This window comes from Magnolia sinica, chromosome 2, assembly GCF_029962835.1.
Source record: "Magnolia sinica isolate HGM2019 chromosome 2, MsV1, whole genome shotgun sequence".
NCBI classification, from domain to species: Eukaryota; Viridiplantae; Streptophyta; class Magnoliopsida; order Magnoliales; family Magnoliaceae; genus Magnolia; species Magnolia sinica.
In genome coordinates this window covers 21929462-21953120 of record NC_080574.1, presented here as the reverse complement: position 1 = coordinate 21953120, position 23659 = coordinate 21929462, and the positions used below count along the sequence as shown (strand labels likewise).

Below are 23659 nucleotides of genomic sequence, written 5' to 3'. Positions count from 1 at the left end.
GTGATCAGAATCCAGAGATGGGAGGAATTTTTAGCGTTCGGGACAGAAGACGCCTGGATGCTGATCTGGTCGGTTCTTTTGGAACTTTGGAATGAAGAGTTTTTCCTATCAGCAACATCTCACCTAGGAAACTTTATTGAACTGGTGATGAGGACATCACGTCGTGTACACTCTTACTTACGTATCGGAGGAGGAGGCGGGCCACACCACTTTCCCTGTGGCAAGGCGAGTACTCGTGATCATGCTGAAGACCCCATGTGCATGTGCGAGAATCTGGAAGACCCCACAATGGGAAGATGTGCATAGGCTGCTTTATAGAGTGATCCAGACCGTTGGATCGGAGGGACGTGACGATCGGGCCATTGGATCGCATGGATCACATGATTGGGCCATTGATCGTTGATCGTCCACATCAGTTTTAGACTTTATCATATTTTAGGATTTAGTTTTTGATTATTTTATATTTAGACACATTATGAGTGTTTTAGTTGATTTTATTTAGACGAGCTATTTTCGTTAAAGCTCACAAGACGAGGATTTTTGTAATTTTTGAAACTTCTTGGATCTATAAAAAGAGGAGGGTGTGTGACCTCTCCCTCATTGAATTTTGTGATAAAAAAAGAGAAAAGCTCTAACTTTCTTGTCCCATCTTCATGCGATTTGAAAATACTTCCATGCGATTTGGAAGGAAGATTGGTACGAAGCTAATCTTCATCAACGGAGGTATGATGTTTCCATCTATCCCCACACCATCTTCTCTTTTCTTCCCCATCTAGGTATTCTCTTCAGGTTTTTAATTCTCCCATATCAAATCTTCGTTTTCTTCAAAACCCAACTTTCCCATACCCATGCATAAACCAAACCCTAACCGCCATAAACCCATCCTCCTACGCCACACTTGTGACCGACGGCCACACGCGTGAATCCCACCTGCCCCTTTTGGCTTTCCACCGTCATTATATCAAAACCCCATTCCTCCATCCCTGAAACCCTAACCCTAAACCTAAAATCCCTAACTTTCCCCAAATTACCCAAACCCTAATTTTCACCCTAGGATGTATTAGGTTTCTATTTTAAAATAGACTATACCCTATGCTAATTGGATGTCCCTATATCCATTAGATCATAGTTTCATTTTATTTAATGATCTTATGTTACGATGTTCGTAACTTAGGCCAGGATTATGCATGATTTTCTTTTGATTTTCATGGTACTTGTGATGGATATAGTGACATTTTTCTTTTTCTTTTTCTTTTTCTTTTTATTTATTTATTTATTTTTATTTTTAATATCTTAATTCGGTTATCTGATCTCATATGTTACTTAGTTCATGCATCGGTCTTGCATCAACTGGACCCCAAAACAAAGCTTGGAGAGGAGATGGGGGGTCATTAGGGTTAGGGCAAGGAGGAGGAAGGGAGAGCCATTGGCACCCTATATCCAAGTTCAAGCCGACGATAGAAAGCTTTTCTTGTCGATTCAAATGGAGGCTAAGGACGCTCCCATTGCTCGTTTGGGGCTATCTCTAGAGTTTAAGAGGGGTAGATCCGTCGCAGCCCGTGGATAGAGTAGTTAATGTGGTGGAAGAAGGTGCACATCCCTCCTGTGCTTCAGGAGCACCGAGATCCACGTGTTTCAACGCAGCTGGAGGCAATGTTGAGAAAGACAATCAAGTCTAGGATCGCGTGACGCGTGTCCATGTATGACTCTTTGGATGGCAACGCGTGTCTTGCCCCAAAGAGTAGATCTATATCCCATCGGCATACGAGAACGGTTGAGACAATGCCACATCTACTGCGCAGGCCTGCTGTACTGAAAGATAAAGACACTCGTCAGACTCTTGAATGTATTGTCACACATGGCAGCTTCGAAGTCACGGGCGTTGACTTGAGGGAGGCTTAGGACCCGATCGCTCTTTCGGGTCCCTGCGCCGGGTCTGATATTGGTGTATCGGAGTCATTGACCCGGGCTAGATTCAATCTGGACCTCTCGCTTAGTGTGGATCCGTCTATTGAGCGTCAAATCATCCCCTTGGATACAAACATGGAAGCTTCTCATTCGGAGATCGTATCTCCAGTTGGGGAACCCTCTTGTTTGTCTCGGAAGAGTTGGAAAAACCACCTGCCTCTGCAAATCCCACATTTTGAGGAGATCGGTTTGTATATAGTGGAACATTCGTAAATTCAGTTTTATCTGATTGAAGAAAATCTATCAACATGTTCGAGGGATGGAGAAAACTTCTTCGCTTACAATAAAGATGGTCAGTCTTGGACCTCGGAGTACGTGGCTACCCCTGATAATTCGTTGCCCCGCTCCCTGTCATCCAGAGACGCTATAGCAGATCAAGCTCTACTTATGCTATTTCAGGAGCCCGAATCAGGGAAGGAATCATATAAGCTTAGCCTCTACAGATTATGATGGAAAGACCTTATGAAACAATGGAGGAAGATCAGTTAGCAAGGGCAGAGCCGGAAATTCAACGGGCCAAGTTGGTCAGCACCATTCAGAAGAAAAGATGGATTAGAGACACCATGGGTCATATCGGTAGATCCATTGGTCTATCGTTTGGCGATCATCCAGAAGATTATATAGCCCTTTTCCAATGTGTCGAGTCTCATGGCAGACCTCTGATACAAGTTAGATCCCCAAGAAAACTTCCACACAAATCAAACAGCAACGGGGAACTTCATAGTCTAATATCTAGCCCTAATCAGATCAGTGGGGACTACTCGAAAAGTGGCAACAAAAGATAAAGATCAAGGGGTAGATCAGTTTCCTAGATGAAGATTCTATCATGGAACGTTAGAGGGGTGGGGTCCAAACAGAAGAGAAGAATTCTTAAAGACGTGGCAGAAGCAAGGTAGATGTGATATGCATGCATGAAACAAAGGTTCAAAACTTCAACGATAAACTAATGGGACCTCTCTGGAAGGAAAAAGATGCAAAGCAGGTAGCTTTAAACGCAAAAGGTAGTGTGGGAGGTATTCTAGTGGAATGGAAGTCGTCATCCTAGACTCTGGAGCATAGCTAGAATGGAGATTTCGCAGTTTTGATCATCCTAAAAGAGGTATGTTCTAATTTCAGGTGCCTTATTACCTCTGTTTACGGGCCAAATCAAGAGGATAAAAGAAGCGCGTTCTGGGAGGAATTGAAGGCAGTTCGACAGAAGTTTGATGGTCCTTGGTGCTTAAGAGGAGACTTCAACATTACGCGTTATGTTGAAGAGAAATCTAATGAGGGAAAGGTCATTACTGCTATGCTCTCCTTTTCGAACTGGATTGAAGACCAAGAACTGGTGGATCTCCCTTCGCTGGGAACCAATTTTACATGGTCAAACGAACGAGCGATTTCGACTTTGTCTAGACTGGATAGATTTTTGGTATCGGCTGATTGACTCGAAGTGTTTCCTCTGGTGTCTCAGATTGTCTTACTGAGACCCACTTTAGACCATAGCCCGCTGATTCTCTCAACAGATGATCAAGACTGGGGTCCAAAGTTGTTCAGATTTGAAACCTCATGACTGAAGATTGAAGGTTTTCATCAATTATAAAAGACTGGTGGACAGGTTTCAAAATAGATGGCTGTGCTGGTTATAGGCTTTGTTGTACGTTGAGATTACTAAAAGATAAGATAAAGGGGTGGAAAGCAGTGGAACTTCGCAAAAGGGACTTGGAAACAAATGCAATTCTTTCAGAGTTGCAGTCAATTGATTCTAAAACTGAAGGTCCTATGTCAACAGCTGATTGGAGTAGAAGAGTTCAACTTATCCAGAATTACTCTGTTAGGATGCTTGAAGATGAGATCTCATGGAGGCAGAAATCATGGAGCAAATGGATCAAAGAAGGAGATAAAAGCACAAAATTCTTCCACAGCATAGCTAGCGTGCGTGCTAAAAGAAACAGGATCAACAACATTGTGGTAAATGGGATCCGAATAGAGGATAAGGAAAAAATTTCAGAAGAGGCTATACGATACTTCAAAAGCCTCCTTCAAGGAGAAGTTTGGCCTAGGCCAAAACTAGACCATCTCCATTTTGATTGCATCTCAAAAGAGGAGTGACAGTGCTCTTGAGTCCCGATTCTCGATTGAAGAAGTGAAAGGGGTGGTGGATTCTTTAGGTGGAGATAAGGCCCCTGGGCTAGATGGATTCCTGATGATCTTCTACCAAAATTTTGGCTTCTTTTGTAGCGCTTATTCGAAAGACTATGGGGGCAGACTCTCTGAGAAGGGGTGATGGGCCTCATAAGATTTTGGCAAAAGTTCTGACATCCCGCCTGAAAGGGGTGATGGAAAAGATTATATCTGACAATCAGAGCGCATTTATTTTGGGAAGACAAATTATAGATAGTGCCCTCATTGCGGGCGAATACTTGGATTCGAGACGTAGATCGGGCTCTTAGGGATTTCTATGTAAACTCGATCTAGAAAAGGCGTATGATCATATCGATTGGGGTTTCTTGCAGTATATGTTTCATCGCATGGGTTTTGGGGTCAAGTGAAGAGGTCGGATGGGGGAATGTGTGGGTTCAACTTACTTTTCGATTCTTCTCAACGGATACCCAAAGGGCCTTTTTACCAATTCAAGGGGTCTCCGCCAAGGCAATCTGCTATCTCCGTTTCTCTTTCTAATTGTTGGGGAGGCCATATCTAGGATGTCGAGAAAATGTCATGACAAAGGCACCATCAACGGCTTCAGTGTGAAAGGAATGGACACACCAATCTCCCACGTCCAGTTTGCAGATGATACGCTTCTGTTCTGTGAAGCAGACCATGAAAAAGTGAGCAATCTACGTACCACCATTCGGTGGTTCGAGGTAGTTTTGGGTCTTAAAGTGAATTTGGAAAAGTTGAAGATGTTCAGAGTGAATATGGAGGAAAGAGAGATACATGAATTCACTAATTACTTTGATTGTCCTATAGGAAGACTCGAGACCGCGTTTGTTGGCCTTCCGCTATGTATAGGAAAGCTCCCAAAGTCCTTACGGGACAAGGTTATTGATAGATTCGAGAGGTACCTAGCAAGATGGAAATGCAAATACTTATCTTTGGGTGGGCGCCTTACTTTAATTAAAGCGACGCTTTCGAATATGCCATTATATTTCATGTCCTTATTCAAATGCCCAACATCGATCCCATCAAAGGCTAAAACGAGATTTCCTGTGGCAAGGGAAGGAAGAGAAGAAGAAATTTCATCTGGTTGACTGGAAAGAGGTGTGCAAAGAAATGCAAGAAGGTGGAGCAGGGGTGAAAGATCTCAAAAGAATGAATCGAGCTCTGTTAGGAAAGTGGACATGGAGGCTCGAGACTGAAAATGGGACCCTTTGGAACAGGCTAGTCAAGAGCAAGTGTGGCTGCTCAGAGGGAGGTTGGTGGACAAAGGAATCGTCAAGATATAAAGCATCTGCGCTGTGGAGAGATGTACTATCCATAAAGGAGGAGGTCCTGAAAGGCATTGGTATTGCTATAGGAGATGACAAAAAGACTTGCTTCTGGGAAGATGTTTGGGTAGGAGACGTTAATCTAAAAGAAGAATTCTCAAGTTTATTTCGCCTAGCGCCGAAACAATATATCAAAGTAGCGGACTGCTATTCAGTTGTCGGGGATGAAATATTTTGGAATCTTATGTGTAGAAGAAATCTCCAGGATTGGGAGATTGAAGATTACACGGCTCTACTTATCCGCATAAACAATTGCAAGTCGGATCAGAATAGTGAAGACAGCTTAGTATGGAAACTAGACAAATCCAGAATGTTTTCGGTAAAGTCCATCTACAGTTCTATAGGCAGCGAATCCTCCTTTAAAGTTGAGAGTTTGACAAAGAAAGTGTGGAAATTTAAAGTTCCTCCAAAGATAGCGGCCTTCGAATGGTTGGTTGGAATGAAGAAGGTTCTGACAGTCGACAATTTGAGAAAAAAGGGGTATGATAATCGCAAACGTGTGACTGTGTTGTATTGCAAACGAATAATCAGTAGACCACCTGTTTATCCACTGCCTGTTCGTCAATCAGATCTCGCCAACAATTTTATCTACCTTCGAAATGTATTGGTCCTTTCCAAATTCCATAGGACGGCTATTAAAGGCATGACAAGGTGCCAATTTAGACAAACATAGAAAGGAGATTTGGAGAATGGCCCTCCTAGCCGTCTGGTGGTCCATGTGGGAAGAAAGAAACGGGAGTTGCTTCATGGGTATCTCAAATTCGGCGGAGTCTTTACTTCATAGAGTGAAGCAACTGATAGTAGAATGGGCTTCAAATGTTGATTTCCTAAAGGGATGTAATTTGCTTTTTTTAGGTGAGTAGTCTTTCCGCTACCTCAGCGGGTTAATTCTCCTTGCTTTGTCTCTCTTTTAGCATTATAATAAAGTAATCGTTATCTTTCAAAAAAAAAAAAATAAAAAAAAATCAAATAAATGTAGGCTTCTCAGGACCAGGATACCTTTAACCTTTAACACCTACTACATAATTGAGAAAGATGTATATCTTTGACCTCGGCTCCAACTTATCAGTATTTGCATGAACATATGCAGGACAACCAAATATATGTAAATTAGAGTAATTGGGAGGACGACCAGCCCATAGCTTGCTGTGCTAGGTGGTTTCTTTGTAAGAAAATATGCTATATTCACTGTTTTTGCCCAGAGATCCTTCAATAGACTAGTGTTGTTCAACATATTGCGTGCCCTCTCTAAGAGTGTCATGTTCGTTCGTTCTGTAATACCATTTTGTTGTGGTGTGTTTGGTGTAGTGAAGTGACAATCAATATCTTCGTCATTGTATAAATTTATGAATTTAATGGACTTGAATTTTATACCATTATATGTTCTTAAGCGCTTCACTTTCCTGCTTGTCTATTTCTCTACTAAGGCTTCCCATTGCTTAAAAAGTGATGAATACCTTAGACTTGTGCTTCAAAGTGTATGACCACACTTTTTTGAAATAATCATTAATGAAAGAGACAAAATAATTTGATCCTTCTTTTGAAGGAAGTGTAAAAGGATCCCAAACATCTGAGCATACATAATCGAAAATACCCTTGGTACGATGAATCTCAACCTTGAAACTTACTCTGCACTGCTTTCCAAAAACATAGTGCTCACAAAAGTCCAATTTGTAAGATTTTATATCTTTAAGCAAGTTCTTCTTATACGAACCTTGTTAAACCATGCTTACTTATGTGACCTAAATGCATATGCCACAAAAGTGTCTGATTTGCATCACTTGACGTGGTCAATGCTGCTCTAATTGAAACTGTACTCCCATAATCTTATACAAGTTACTTTCTTTCCTTTCATCACAATTAGGACCTCTTTTGTGACTTTCATGGCACCACATTTTGCTGTTACCTTGTAGCTGTTAGAGTTAAGTGCACCCAAAGATATCCGATTTTTCTTTAGATATGGAACGTGCTCCACTTCTGTCAGAGTTACAACAATACCATCGAACGTCTTAATTTTGATTGTCCCAATTCCAATAGTCTTGCAAGCAACATTATTTTCCATATGAATTATTCCACCATTAAATGGCTTGTAAGTGGGTGAACCAATCGTTGTTAGGACACATGATAGGAACAACTAGAATCAAGAATCCACGTGTTCCGAGAGTTATCATTCACCCGGGGCTGCCAATGAAACAACATTGCCACTCTCATCAGAAGAACTTTTTGCTACACATTGCATTTGAAATTTTTTTTTTTCATTCTCTTTGAATTTATTACACTCCTTTAATTGCCCCATCTTCTTGCAATAGCAACACTTTATACTTTTTTTTTTCTTCAAAAATCTAGACTTCAAGCTAGACTCTACTTTGATTTTCTAATCCATTTTTCGTAGATCTACTTCTAGCCACCAAACCTTCAATGTATCCTTCCTGACCACCGGATTTTTTAAAAAACCCATTCTGAAAGAAGAGAAGATGTCACACCAGCTATTGTTATGGTCTTCTTCCCATAAATCAAAGTCGTAACAAGATGACAATATTATGGAGGAAGAGAACACAATAAAATTAGGACCTTAGCTTCTTCATCAACTTTCACATCACTGGTCAATAGCCAACTAATAATCTTATTGAATCAATTCAAGTGGTCATGGACAAACATACCTTCTTTCATCTCTAAGGTATATAATTGTTGCTTTAGATACAACATATTGGTCAGGGACTTTGTCATGTAGATACCTTTCGGCATTTCCCAAAATTTTTCTAGAGAATTCTCGTTTAAGAAGTTACAAAGCACTTCATTCACAAGATGCAGGTGGACTGCGCTAACCACCCTCTAGTCCATGTCTTCCCACTCGTCATTTGTTAAAGACTTTAAGCCGAATTCGTCGTTCTTCCCTTCAATACCCTGTACAAACCTTGTTGAACAAGTAGATCACATACTTTAACTTGGCATAAGTTAAAATTTTTCTTTACATCGAACTTCTCCACCTCAAACTTTGCATTCAATGTCTTTGTACCCATTGCACTCCTTTAATAGGCAATGGATCGCTAATAAAAAATGTGCAAGTGACGAAGCCACAAATTGACTAAAAAACAAACAAAGCTCTGTGACTAGTTGTTGCGCAACTACTCTCGCTCCCACTGCACAAGAAATATCTCACCCAAAATTCTCTAGAAGATGCCTAAAGAAGACAATACACTCTTCCTTCCCATGTTCCCCTTATATAGGAAAACACCCATAAGAGAGAGCTAATGCAAAAGCCTTTAAGAAACTAGGCTTCACACGGCACAAGTGATGTCTCCTTGTAGGAGAAGTGAACGTCAACACATGTTTCATAGCACCCATGGAATTCATCATTGGATAATTATTGCTTTTTTCCTTCTTTTTCCTAGGATTCAATGTATCCAAACTTGGTCCTAATCTCTGTGGCTTGTGGCTTAGTTGTCAAGCCGTGGGAAATGGAGATAGAGTAAAGAGGATAAAATACTCAATAGGGATGTGTAGTTTCCTATTCTGTTCTAGGACAATCAACAATGACTGAGACCTTGATTATCCAAAACCCCACAAATCATGAGATCCCACTTTCGTATTTATCTTTTATCAAACTAAAGAATGTGAGAGCATCCTAAAATCTTCTCAAATATAAGCAGGAAATGCATTCTTTCTAAAACTATGCTAGAATATCCAAAATCTGGTTGATATAGAACCACAAGATGATATATTCTTCATGAGTTCAAAATTCTGCTTTGGGTCCTAGCAAAATCTCAAAGATAAACAATGCAAGGGAAATGTCTGATAATTAGTCGGTAAGAGGTATTCTCCTTTTCTTATCATGGGTTTCTATTATGTGAAAAGATTTGTAGTCTGTGAGAACTATTTTCATCAACTTCTCATTGTTTTCTATAATCGGAAGAGATACATAGCCTGCGAGAACTATTGTCCTCGCCCTGTTATCAGCGGAGGGCATGGAAAGCACTAGGATCCCCCATGTCTTATGTAGCACCCCTTTCCAGCAGCCCAGTCGAAGGCCGTGAAAGGTGGGAACTGTAGTTATTGTGGACTTGTAGCAGGTTCTCTTTCTATAGTACCATACATTAGCAAGCAAAATTGTCATGAAGAGTGTTTAAGGTGGAGGTGAGTGATTGAAATTAAGCACATGTGCTATTTGAAGTGCTGCATTCCAACCATGATTTGAAGTACCTTAGGGTATTTTTCGAAGCAGAATCTAGTCTTTTGGCCATGTTTATCTAGATGGTTACTTGTTATTCATGCAAGACTTGGGCAGATGGTCACCAATGTCGGCTTGTTGTCTTCAACTACAGAATCTAGATCACCTTTCTTGTAAAATATGGCTAATAGGACTGTGAAGTGGTCATTTGTTTTCATATACTCGCTATAGTTGGTGGCCTTTGGCCAGGCTTTTGGTGCAATTTAGGGTCAGGCCTTAGTTGTAGGATTCATCCATTTCAACTGAAGTTTCCTCTTCAATCCCTGGATTTGTGCTTTCAGCCTGGATTCTTGAAGGAATCATGATTCTCGTTCTAACGATTCACATTCCAACTTCTAGGAACTGCTTTTCTTTTCTTTCTTTTTTGGTTTCCTAAATGGGATTGGAAATATATATATAAAATCTTTTCCTTTTGGGTTTCCACACACACACAGTGTGTGTACTTTTTCTTTTCTTTTCTTTTGTTCCCAAATGGGATATGTTGCTATTTATATCCTATCATATTTGTGTTAACATTTTGCCTTAAAAAAAAGGATCATTCAGTTCACCTTTACTATAAGAATCATATGATCAATTATGCATTTACAATTTTTTAAAAGAAAATCTAGCTTTCTATTAGTTAGAGACACAATGCTATTCATTTTACAATATATTTTTATGATTTAAACACACACACACACACACACACACACACACACACACGTTGCAGATGATTCATAGGCATTTTGACTTTCTAACTTCTCAAAAACAGGCAGTTCTCGATCCCCATCTAACAGTCAAGCATGGCAGTGTACCCTATCTAGTGTTGACATCCCATTACTTGCTTCACAGCGGTCAAGCTGCCCAGTGGTGTATATTTTATGGTCAAGCCTTAGAAATCTTTCAAGTGTTTTTTGGTTATAAAAAAATAAAAAATAAAAAATGCTGAGGAGGAATCTACTGTGTCCAGTGGTGGTACTAATTTCTCTCCGCTCTTCTTTTGTCAAATGAGGTCCTTTCGGAGTAGCAGAGTGCTTAAAGATGGAGACGGAATCATTAGATGGAATTTTCTTGTCTGGTTGGCAATGAGGATCCCAATGAGGCAGAGACTAAAGATCTTCAAGAGAGATTGAAAATCTTTTCAGCTTTTTTTTTTTCTGTCTAGAAATCTCATCATTGAGGGTTATTCGATAAACATTAATATGTGGGGAAGGATTCTAAGCTGCATTGGCCTTCTAATGTGCTTTATTTATTTATTTATATTTTTAAATCAAATTCATGGTTTAGTCAATAGGAAATAAGCATGGTTTGCCAATGTAGGTGGGAACACCAATGAGATTGCCAACGCCTTAGCTAAAGCAAATGTCACATGATCATCCTTTTGTATTGGAAATGTGTTTCCTATCTTGATGCATCCCATGCTGACACTTAATGAAGTGTTTTCATTCATAAAACAGAAAAGGTTGAACGTTGGAGAATTTTAAAATGCACATAGGTTCTTGAAATTCTTTCACTCTCAAATAAGGGACAATCTATTAAAGCATATTCAAATTTAAAGGCGTGTATGGGATCATTGAGGTGGAGGTACTTGCCTTGTGGACCGAGTCAAGGTCATGCCCTAAATAACTTGGGCAACAAGGTGTCTGATTAAATTCCATGATGTATCATACTGGTATCATCTATGGACCATACGTCTGTTTTGCCCCAATACGGGCCTGAACCAGGTCAATACATGGCAATAAAGGGTGATACCATTGGTGAATGATACAAGATTGGTTTAAGATCGATGGCTCCACCTTTTAATTTGCACATTCACCATTTAGCAAAGTTCAAGGTGGATGCATGCAAGTTATGATTTGTTGGCTTGCTTTGGAAAGATTTGAAAAAAGAAGAAGAATTTCTATCCAGGTCATTCTTCTCACCCATGCTCACCGGCAGAAGTCAAGTGCTTGCTTGGAATGTCTATTTAGTTCGTCCATGCATGGATTTAATCTACTTTGATAGAGTTTTCATTGGCAACAATGACTCTTGTTCTGTCCTTTGGCTTTAGATGTCAACAACTTAGCTTTAGCTTTTCACAAAACATTTGTACTAAAAATGTTTAAAAAGAAGAAGAAAACACGTCTTTACCAAAAGACCCTGATAATTATGTCTTCATAGAACTGCTACAATCCTTTCTATTCATGAAGCGTTTCCAAGCTATCACTTAGAAACTGCAGGTGGATCATGACCTCACTAAAGAATTACTGAGATGATTTGTTATTATATTACAGCTGGCAATGCTATTTGCTCATGGGGGCGTGGAGAGGATGGACAATTGGGTCATGGGGATGCTGAAGATAGACTTGTTCCAACACTATTGACTGCACTGGATGGCTGTGACATAGTTTCCATTACTTGTGGAGCTGATCATACGGCTGCATATTCTGAATCTCAAATGCAAGTCTTTAGTTGGGGATGGTGTGTTTTCCACTCTATTGCTTGGTTTTGGTTCTTTCAAGTTGGATCCATTTTTCTTATTGCCTCTTTTATCCTTTTTTCCTTGTGATGTTGATTATGTGGGAATGTGACCTCCTTTCACTTAAAAATGACATCTCCTCATAAGATCAAATCTTCCACAAAGTTAATTTCTGCTAATGGATTACTTAATTTAGATTCCAATTATCTAATATGTTACCTGAGATAATTGAATTGGGGCTTTCTAGAATAGACATTTGTATATTCTCAAATAAGTTAGTGCATTCCCCTATCCTACATATTGGACAAAGTAAAAGAAAATATGCAATTCTGTTATCCTGTTTAGTAATTTTAAGTCTGTTAATACAAATCTGCCATTGATAGAGTGGAACGGCAGAAAAGGATTCACTAGTGAGACTGCTGGCTCTGATTCTTCAGAAGAGCTCACACTGACATTGGCCAGTCGATATATTGTCTCAATAGCTGATTTGAAATCTTTAACTTGTCTATGACTCATCTACGCAACCCCGTCTATCCTACATGGAGCTGATGTATGTAGGAAGTTGCAATGAATATTTGATACAACAAGAACCTTTCAAAGCTTGTATTGGCATAGATGCATCCAAGAGTTTTAGGAACAGCATGTGAGTGTCTTTTGTATGTTTTTGTGTGAACTAAGTGTCATTGCTCACATGGCTAGAACCTATGTAAGTTGGACATGGACATGTGTGTCAGCAACAAAGGGTGTGAGACATGGTCACTTTTAGAATTCATATTCTTGTTTTAGCGGTACTTTGGAAGTTGGATTTGCTGATACGAATATATAAATCTTTAAAATTATAAAGCGGTGTATTTTAGTAGTAGCAATTAGTTATGTTTACAAAATTCCAAAATATATAATGATAGTAACACCTAAAATCAATTTTTTTTTTTAAAAAAAAAAAAAAAAAAAAAAAAACATAATTGCATCGTAACTAAGACCAAAGCGTTATAATGCCGAAGCAGAAGTAGAAGGTGGTCCATTATTGTCTCGGAACTGCATCGTATTGATGTCGAAGCCGAAGCAGCAGCGTTATGATGCCGAAGCCGAAGCAGAAGCGTTATTCTCGAAATTGCATCGTATTGATGCCGAAGCAGAAGGTGGTCCATTATCGTCTGATTCACTGTCCAGTCACATTCAAATTATCCAAGCTATTTCGGCCAGGTCTTTGGAGGATGAGGTTTCCTGGAAGCTTAAATCTAGGGCTAGATGGGTATCGAAGGGTGATAAGAATACTAAATACTTCCACAATTTAGCCAACATGCATGCCAGATGCAAAGCCATTCATAGTATTTCTGTCGATCAAGCCATTTCCCATTATAAATCCCTCTCCTCTGATATCTGGATTAGACCCACTCTCGACGGGATTGCTTTTAAGTCTCTGCAGGAAGATGAAGTGAAAGTGCTGGAAGATCGTTTCTCTGAAACTGAGGCCAAGGCAGCTATTGATTCGATGGGGGGCGATAAATCTCTTAGACTTGATGGGTTCCCTATGGCCTTGTTCCAAACCTTTTGGGGGACCATCCGTCAGGACGTTATGGACTTTCTTCATGAATTTCACCTCAGGGGTAAATTATCAAAGGGGCTTAGAGCATCCTTTATCATGCTTATTCCCAACGTAGCTGGTGCTAGTTCCTTTGCTGAATTTCGTCCTATCAGCCTGATAGGGGGTCCGTACAAAATCCTGGCAAAAAATTTATCCAGCAGACTCACTCGAGTGATGGGAAATCTTATTTCCAAATACCAGAATGCCTTTATTAAAGGGAGACAAATTGTGGATTGTGCCTTGATTGCTAACGAACGTCTCCATTCGTGCGTGAAGTCTGGTCTGAAAAGCATCTTTTGTAAATTGGATATTGAGAAGGCCTAGGATCATGTGGAATGGGGTTTTCTTGATTACCTATTAGGCCGCATGGGATTTGGTAATTGGTGGAGGGGGTGGATTAAAGCTTGTGTCTACTCGGCCCATTTTTCTATCCTGCTCAACGGTACTCCTCATGGTTTCTTTAAGAGTTTGCGGGGCATTCGCCAAGGAGACCCCCTCTCCCCGCTTCTTTTCTTATTGGTAGCCGAAGCCTTATCGTAAATGCTGCTTAAGGGTCAGGAAGCTAGAATTCTCAAAGGGATCTCTATGCCTGGTGTTTCTACGTCGATTTCCCATATCCAATTCGCCGATGATACGCTCATCCTCTCCGAAGCTCATATTACGTATATCGACAACCTTCGTACCACTTTGTGCTGCTTTGAAGCTGTTTCGGGCTTGAGAGTTAATATGTCCAAATCAAAAATTTTTGGGGTTAACATTACTGATGATGTCCTTGCCTCTTTTGCTGCTCACCTTGGTTGTCCTGCTGCCTCTTTCCCTTATACGTTTGTGGGTCTCCCTCTTTCTATCGACACCCCCCCTAAATCCATGTGGGTTAAGATCATCTACAAATTTCAGAAGCATCTGGCTAGGTGGAAGTGCCAATACCTATCGATGGGGGGTCGTATGACCCTCATCATATCTGCCCTCTCTAATCTCCCTATATATTTTATGTCGCTCCTTCAGTGTCCTTCGTTGATTCTTCTTTGCATTGACAAGTTGCGCAGAGATTTTTTATGGTGTGGGAAGGACAATCAGAAAAAATTCCATCTTCTTGATTGGCGTGAAGTCTGCAAACACTCCTAGGATGGGGGTGCCGGTATCAGGAATTTGAAGACTATGAACCAGGCCCTCCTGGGGAAATGGACTTGGAGACTGGGAACGGAAAACGATGCTCTATGGAATTCCATTATCAAAGGGAAATACAACATTTTCGAAGGGGGGGGGGGGGGGGTGGACCAAAGATTCCTCTACGTATAAGGCGTCCCACATATGGAAAGGAATATTGCGATCCAAGAAAACGATGACAGAAAATATTAGATTCCAACTTGGCAATGGAGCTAACATCAGATTTTGGGAAGACAAGTGGGCCGGTGATGAGTCCCTTTGTCGTATATATCCTAACATCTTTGACCTGGCCTCAAGCAAAAGCATCACGGTCGATAAATGCTACGTGAGTACTGCTAGCACCGTCACCTGGAACATCAAGTGTATTCGAAATTTGCATGATAGGGAGATCGATGAGTATGTTGGTCTTCTAGAATTCATGTCCATGATGGCTCCCGATTAGGCTTCTCGTGACTATCTGATTTGGCCCCTTGACAAATCTAGCTCTTTTTCGGTGAAATCTTTTTATTCCCTTCTATCCTCCCCTCCCGTCACGCCATCCACGGCTTTCCTCTTATCTGGAAATTTTATCCTCCCTTCCCCCCCCTCCCGAAGTACATTTGTTTTGGCTGGTTGGTTGGCAAGCAAAGGATCCTAACAGTCGATAATCTGAGGAAGCTAGGCATGCAGCTGGTTAATGTTTGTCTCTGCTGCATGCAGAATGAGGAATCAATGGATCACCTTCTGCTTCATTGTTTGTTTATTTCCCGAATTTGGTGGGAATTCTTCAGCAAATTCAACATCAGCGGCTGTATCCTGGAAACTACTTCTGATATGCTTCCTTCGTGGCATGGTTTTAAACTGGGCAAGATCCGTTCTCGCATTTGGCGTATGGCTCTGCTTGCTACCTGGTGGTTTGTTTGGGAGAAAAGGAATGACAGATGCTTTAATGATAAGCATTCTTCGGTTCAAGTGGTGTGGGCTAGGGCCAAAAATTTGGTCATAGAATGGGTGAGTTCTATCAATGGTCTTGGTGACACTGATCTTTTGTTTTTAGGCTCTTAGTTCTTCTTTTCTTTTTGCTGCCATCTTAGCAATCCCCTTGTAGTTCCTCCCTCTTTTAATATATTCTCGTTACGTTTAAAAAAAAAAATCATTTTTTTTTTTGGTATGAAAAACACCACCACCACACCACCACCATTTAAGCCTTATCCCCACTAATCGGGGTTGGCTACATGAATCCTGTTATGCCATACCACTCTGTGAAGGGCCATAACTTCAGTTTGACCATAGGTCATCAAATCTTTTCTTATTACCTTCTCCCACATCCTTTGGGCCTTCCCCTTGCCCTTTTGGAGCCTTCAACTTGTACATAGAAAAACAACAATCAAACATAAAAATTATCTTTATATCAATCGATCTCTAGGAGTGTAGGTCACACATACACGACATAAGTTCAAAAACATGTCATGTCCTTGTTACATATTTACAAAGTATGTGGCTTTATGACGTCTAGCAAATTATACTCCATATCCATCATTGTTAGCTTGAGACTAGCATAAAACTTATGAATTTATAATGGAACTACCAAAAAAAAAAAAAAAAAAAAAAAGAAAAGAAAAGAAAAAGAAAAAGAAGGAAAAGGGATTAGGAAGCCACCCAATGATTACTAGAAAAGATACAAAAATGCTCTTTTTTTTTTTTTTTTTTTTCCACACGCACTCACACACCCCACACACGCCCCGCGCACTCACACCACAATGGGTGGTCGAATCCATGACCTCATGTTGAAACTCTTGTGAGTTTACCACTGAGCCATAGGGTCGTAGGCATACAAAAAAGATTAAAAAATGCTCTTGATGGTTTACAACAATAATAATATACATCTAACACCTTTCATGCAGTTATAAAATATGTTCATCTTAATAAAGAATTATTATTGATCAGAACAGGTCTTACAGAATGGTAGGGGACACCTTGCCAATCAAGGGAAGGGATTGTTATCTAGAAATGGACTTGGGGAAAAGAGTTGCCAACTGAAGAGGGGATGACATATGAGGACAAGAAATGGTACCAAATTTGAGTCTCTTGAATGAAGTGACGGTGCCAACAATATGTCTAGCACATTCGTTAAACACAATACATGATGCAATCTTGGCACATGAAATATTCTGGATCTCACTTGGTTTTGGCGGTCGAGGACCATCAGTCCATCACTGTCATTCATTGCTGCTAAATTTGTACAACTTACAGCTCCATCCTTATGGTTTGAGTCAAATTCCATGGAAATGATAAAAGATTCAACTTAAACAATTGTGTACAGAGAAATTTAAGGTCTGTTTTGTTGCCACTTAAAAAATGATTTTATCTCATTTTATTAACTTAATTATGTATTAGAGATCAGAGTTTTAATAAATGATTGGTTATCAAGATTATTTTTATTCCTTACGAAAATCTACATTACGTAAGTAATGTTAACTAAAAATGGGATGAACTCATTTTTAAGTAGCAACCAAACAGGGCCTAGATTAATTCTACTTTCAGATAAAACATGAAAGGGCATAAACTTTAATCATTCCTTATCATATTAGATGGTGAGAGATCAAAAGGAACTGCATATTTTTGAAAACTAATTCTTCCAATATCCAAAAATATTAGATTTATAACTTGATTTGTTCATTACTATATAGTGATTCCATAGAATATTATAAAGACTACAATTAGATGTGGCGTATTATAATTAGGGTGTCCCATATCGGTTATGTATCGGCCGTAACGGCCGATACGTAACGGTAACAGTGGGGTCTGTTATGCGATACAGGGGCGTAACGGGCGATGCCCCGATTTTGCTATCGCAACGGCCATTACGGGCCCGTTACGGGCGAAACGGCCGTTACTGACCCGTAACAGTTGTTACGAGCCTTAAAAAATAGGAAAAAAAAAACAAATACTTACCTTTTTTCTTTCTTTCTTTTCTTCTTCTTCTCGAAAAGCTGCGGCTGTGGCCGCGGTGGCCTACTGCTGCTTCTTCTTCTTCTTCTTCTTTCTCTCTCTCTCTCTCTCTCTCTCTCTCTCTCTTCTTTCCCTCTTTTTTCTTCTCTCTTCTTTCCCTCTTTTTTCTTTTCAGTTTCCCTCTCCCTTCTTTTTTTTTTTTTTTCTTTCGGAGGTGTACCACGCACCAGCTGGAGGTACGTGTCATGCTAAGACAAGTGCTGACAGTCCTCGAGCTCCGAGTTGTACGAGCAGTTCAAAGGAGATCAAAGTTACGTGGGCTCCACAGTGATGTATTTATTATATCTACACCGTTCATCTATTTTTAAATATCATTTTAGAGCATTAGCTAAAAAGTAAATCGTATCCAAAGATCATCTGGACCACACCAAAAATAGTAGTGAGATGATGATTTTCACCGTTAAAAAAATCGTAGGCCGACCATAATGTTTATTTTCCATCCAATCTGTTCAAAAGGTCAAAAAGACCTGAATGAAGAGGAAAAACAAGTTTCATATTGATCCAAAAGTTCTGTGATCCCAAAAAGGGTTTCAATGGTAGATGTTCAATCCCCTACTGCTTTTTGCAGTGCGGTCCACTTGATAATTAGATCTGTATTATTTTTCATGTCAAGCCTTAAGACGAGCTCGTCAAATGAATGGACGGTTTAGATATAACATATACCTCATGATTAGACCCACAGGACTTGCTTGCATCAAATGAATGGACTGGTATGCGTTACGCAGCATGTTGCACAATTTAATAAAATGTACACGTGCCACATGAGCCCCACCATGCTGTATGTATTTTATCCATGCCGTCCATCCATTTTGCCACATCATTTTAGGTTATGATTCAAAAAATTAGTAAGATCCAAATCTCAGGTGGACCACAACATAGGAAACAGTGGTTATAAAATGCTCACCATTAAAAATTTCTTAGGGTCCACTGTAATGTTTATTTTCCATCTAACCTGTTAATAGGGTCACACTAACGTGGATGAAGGGAAAACACACATGTCAGCTTGATCTAAAACTTTTGTAGCCCCGATAAATTTTTAATGATAGTCGTTTAATTATTATTGTTTCTTATGGTGCGGTCCACCTGAGCTTTGGATCTGCCTCATTTTTGGGCTTATGCCCTAAAAATTATTTGGCAAAATGGATGGACGATGTGGATATAACACATTCATCACGAGTGGGGTCCAAAAAACTTTGACACTCGTGTGCTACACTTCACAATCTGAGCCCTACCTAATTCGGGCCCTTAAAAAATTGTACACGAGACATGTATTAACTTAAAATTTACCAATTAAATTATGGACTGTAATTGCTAACTTAAAATGCCAAAATCAAATTGTTTGAATAGTTTTAATTGTTAATTTGTGAACACTTATTTTTAAAAATAGGGCCTTTTGATTTATTTTTTTTCATGATTCACTATCTAATAAATGTCCACCAATTCACAAGTGGGATAATGCCAATAAATTGCATGAATTTGAGGCTAATTTGGGGCATGGGTTGGTCCTCCAAGTCAGTCCCAAATTGGCAACGCGATCTACTTGAATTTAATTTCATTTTTTAAAAGAACTATTGGGAGAAATGATATTAAATTGTTAAGTATATAAATTAGATATTTAGAAAATTAAATATATGAATTTTGTAGTCAAATTCAGGTTATCTGGTTCATAAATTCATCAGACAGTCCGATACAACTTCTCACTAAAGAGTGGACCGTTACACCACCATAAACATGTTCCAATTTATAAATGAATGCATATTTGGTATGTTTAGAATATTCCGGATTTAATCTATATTTTTTTGGCAAAAAAAATAATTTGCGCCGTTACGGGCCGTTACGCCCCCGTATCCGTATCGGTTTCGGAGGGCACCGTTACGCCAACCGATACCGATACGGGACACCTTGGTTATAATATGTTTGAATTGGCCATAATGTGTTTATTTTAGTTTCTTCTATAAGCCATGTTTATTTTTCTGATTTCTTTGAAGTTTTAAAAGATCTCACGATTTCATGATCTGATTGTATAATGTGCTATTATTTTACCAACTGATTTGATGTCAGAATTCTTATAAATCTGTTTTGTTGTTTGATTCTCATATGATGAAGCTGTAAGCATCTGGAACTTGTTTGTATTTGTAGGGGTGACTTTGGAAGGCTAGGTCATGGCAACTCTAGTGACTTGTTCACACCCCAACCGATCAAAGCATTGCAAGGCTTAAAGATCAAGCAAATTGCTTGTGGAGACAGCCATTGTTTGGCGGTTACTATGGATGGGGAGGTGCAAAGGTTGGCACTAAGTTTGTTATCTACTGCGTTCTTCAGACATAATGGATGTATTGGTATTCATTGAGATAATGTCATGGGTATTTTAGGTTACATGTTATTTGAAAATTTCTGGATTGAAATGTTAAAATGCTACAACATCTCACATGTCTGTTACTGTAAGCTGCGTTTCCACAGTTCTGTATTTGATTATGCATGATACCCTTTTCTTATCTTTCTAGTGAATATTGTTGTTGGTAGAGGATCTTTTAGAGGGCAAGTCTGCTACACAAAATGGCTTATTTTAATTATGCATCTATTCCATTGGATCAACACACTGAAAGAGTTAAGGAACCTGGTCCTGCTGTTGGAGTAATTAAACATCGATTTCATATTCCGACTGTGCAAGATCTTGTACTCTGCCAAAAATTTGGAGTTATTTATTTTTATAGATGAGACAATATTCTATTGGAGCTCATGTGATATGCATACATGCCATTCTCATATGAATGAAATTGATCCTATCATTCAGTCCTAATTCCCAAAGTGGAGCTGCAGAAGTAGATGAAGAATATGTGCCCTTCATGAATCATGAGGTACTTGTAAAATCTAATTTCTGAGCAAAGTTCACTTGTCTGATGTTCCAAATGCATTTGAAACTTCTCCTTAAGTTTGTAGGGGGTGTCATGGGATTTGTTTCGTGGTGGCTATATTCACTTGTTCCTTGCTTAAGAGATGTGGGTCTCAGTTCCAATTAGATGTTTTTGGTCCTACTTTGGGCATCAAAATTGCATCCACAGTGACTTTTGAGTCTGTTCATAATTGTCCAAATGGTCTCCTCTTGTACTCATATTTATTTTTTTCCTCAAGAAATCTGTAATGTCCATGTCAAATGGATGGTTGCCATGCATCCTTTAAAGTGCTGCAGTTTTTCCTTCTTTTAAGAGCATTCCATGTGGTTCTTGTTATATTATGACTCCCTTAAGTATTTGATATAAGGGTTTACATTAATTTAGCTGTTTTAGTAATTCCCTCTTGACATGGTTTCATTCACTAACCTTTTCTTTCCTTTTCATTTAAGTTGGGGGCGTAATCAAAATGGACAACTTGGTCTTGGTACCACTGAAGACTCTCTTGTGCCACAGAAAATTCAAGCCTTCCAGGTGCCCCGGGCTACTCCCTTTTATTATTATTATTATTATTATTATGTGCTGAGAAAGAATGTTTCAACAAAGCTAACCTTATGGCTCCATATCTTCTCCAATTGAAATTGACAGCTAGACAATCACTTATTGAGTACTAGTTTTTCTCATTTTCCTTCTTGATGTGTTGTATGGATTATTGTATTTCCACAGTCATTTGGGAGACAATCACTTATTGAGTACTAGTTTTTCTCATTTTCCTTCTTGATGTGTTGTATGGATTATTGTATTTCCACAGTCATTTGGGAATGCTTGCTTAATTTAGCTTCTCAAGTCTTGTCTATTCTAGCCATTGACTCTTAAAAGAAAGATAAATCAATCAACACACTAAACTGTTTTTGTTCCCTTTTTACCATTCTGCAACCTTCATGTTTTACCATTCTGCAACCTTATTAGATATTAGATGTGAATCTGCTGGATGCATCTTCATGTTTTCAAATCATCACTACTACTTTGGTGCCATATTTGGGGCCTTCTATATCCAAAATTTCTGCCACTAGATGATGAAACAATTTTTTTGAAAGTTAAGGATATTAAAGCCCTTTCTGTGAGGAAGGTCACTTTGTTGTATATTTCTTAACAGTTCAATAACTCTATTAAAAAAAAAAATAAGTCTATAAACTTTTGCACCATGGGAAGCCTTTGCATCGGAATTCGGAACATAACTGCCATGCGTATTCCTAATTCTTTTTACATTCTGGACAAGCTGTTGCTTCTATGTTGTTGTAGTTTATGCAAGAAATCATACATTTCAGATTACATAACTATTTAGTAAAAAATCCAACCGGCCTTTGATTAAGCTAGCATACAACTATCTTCATGAATAAATGATACACTAGAACACAAATATATTGAGATGATGCAGTCAAATTTCTTGAAGATGGGAATACGGGTAGAGGTCTAAGAGAAAAAGATTCTTGGGGAACTGCTCTTGATTAGACTTAATCGCTTGAACTACTTAAGATGTGGACTTCTGTCAATTTGAGATGCAATTACAGGGTATCTAAAACACAAACCCGGATGAACCATTGATGCAGGTCTACAGGCCAGTTAGGCCCATCTGGGCCCAATTTAGGGCCCAACCTACTTAGGCCAATAGAAACCCACTATATGGCCCAACAAGACGTAGGCCCAACATATGCTAATTATTTATATATTTGAGGATTATAATTTACTATTTTTGGGAGATATAGGTGACTAATTTAAAGATGTGACGAGGATGTAGTTGATATAATTGAAGACATATGTTGGATGTAGAGATATAATTGCTTTCTATGTTTGCTTTTCGTTAGGCTTTTTCCATATAAAGAAAGATTAGATTAATTTGAAATAAATTGTGATTGAATCTCTTAGTTGGAGAGATTTCAATTAAAGATTCCTTTAGGATAGGGGGTAGTAGTTAGTGATTGAATATGTTTGTGTGTGAATTTTCTTAAAGTTTTTGTAAGATAAGAAGGTTGATATCAATAAAAGTTTTCTCCTTCTCTACTCTGTTCTTGTGGGTGTACTTTTTAATCTCTTTTGTACTTTGGTTATTGAGATCTCATTGACTTGATAATCTTAATTCCTAAATTGCAAAGAAATTAAAAGGAAAAAACTCACAAGAACAATGGAGTAAAGAATGTGAACTTTTATAGATATCAACAATTTTCTTTTACAAAACTTAAAGAAGAATCACGCTTAGAAAATTATTCGAATTACTAACTTTCACCATCACCCCTTTTTATAGACCCTAAAAAAATTCTTAATTGAAATATTTACAATTAAGAGAATCAATCACAATTTATTACAAACTAATCTAATATTTCTTTATATGGAAAATGTCTAATAAAAAGTAAACATGGAAAACAATTATATCTCTAAATCCAGTACATATCTTCAATCATGTCAATTATACCCTCATCACATCTTTAAATCAGCCCTCATATCTCCCCAAAATAGTAAATTATAATTTCCAAATCTGTAAATAATCAGTCTAAAAATCAACATATTTTGGGCTGTATGGTGGGCTATGGTCTCATGTCTTTTTGGGCCCTACAGTGAGCTTAGATGTGCTTAAGTGGGTTGGGCTCTACATTGGACCTGCATCAACCTTGCATGCGGACATGTTTGTACAGCTATATGATAAAATGAAACATATAGGGAAGCTAAAATATGGACATCTATGTTTTAAAAGACAATTTTTCTATAAGAAGTTATGTACATGTTATGTGAGAATCCAATCGTAATAGAGCACCCTAGGGGCTTCTTTAAGGAGTGATTTCTGAAAAAAAAAAAAAAAAAAAGAGGTCTAGGAATCCTGAATTATTTCGTACAAAAGAACTGCCTAAGGAATAATCTTGTCTGAAC

At 38.8% G+C, this 23659-nt stretch overlaps 1 protein-coding gene across 3 annotated transcripts in view; it reads left to right on the top strand.

Annotated features, from left to right (window-relative positions):
• LOC131236606 (ultraviolet-B receptor UVR8) overlaps window positions 1-23659 on the top strand; it is a 37045-nt gene that overhangs the window by 5546 nt on the left and 7840 nt on the right. For all 3 annotated transcript variants that reach the window (XM_058233896.1, XM_058233895.1, XM_058233893.1), the window contains exons 2-4: window positions 11919-12105; window positions 19986-20132; window positions 21190-21271. In XM_058233896.1, the coding sequence (XP_058089879.1) occupies window positions 11919-12105; window positions 19986-20132; window positions 21190-21271 (416 nt within the window). The remainder of the gene's footprint in view (window positions 1-11918; window positions 12106-19985; window positions 20133-21189; window positions 21272-23659) is intronic.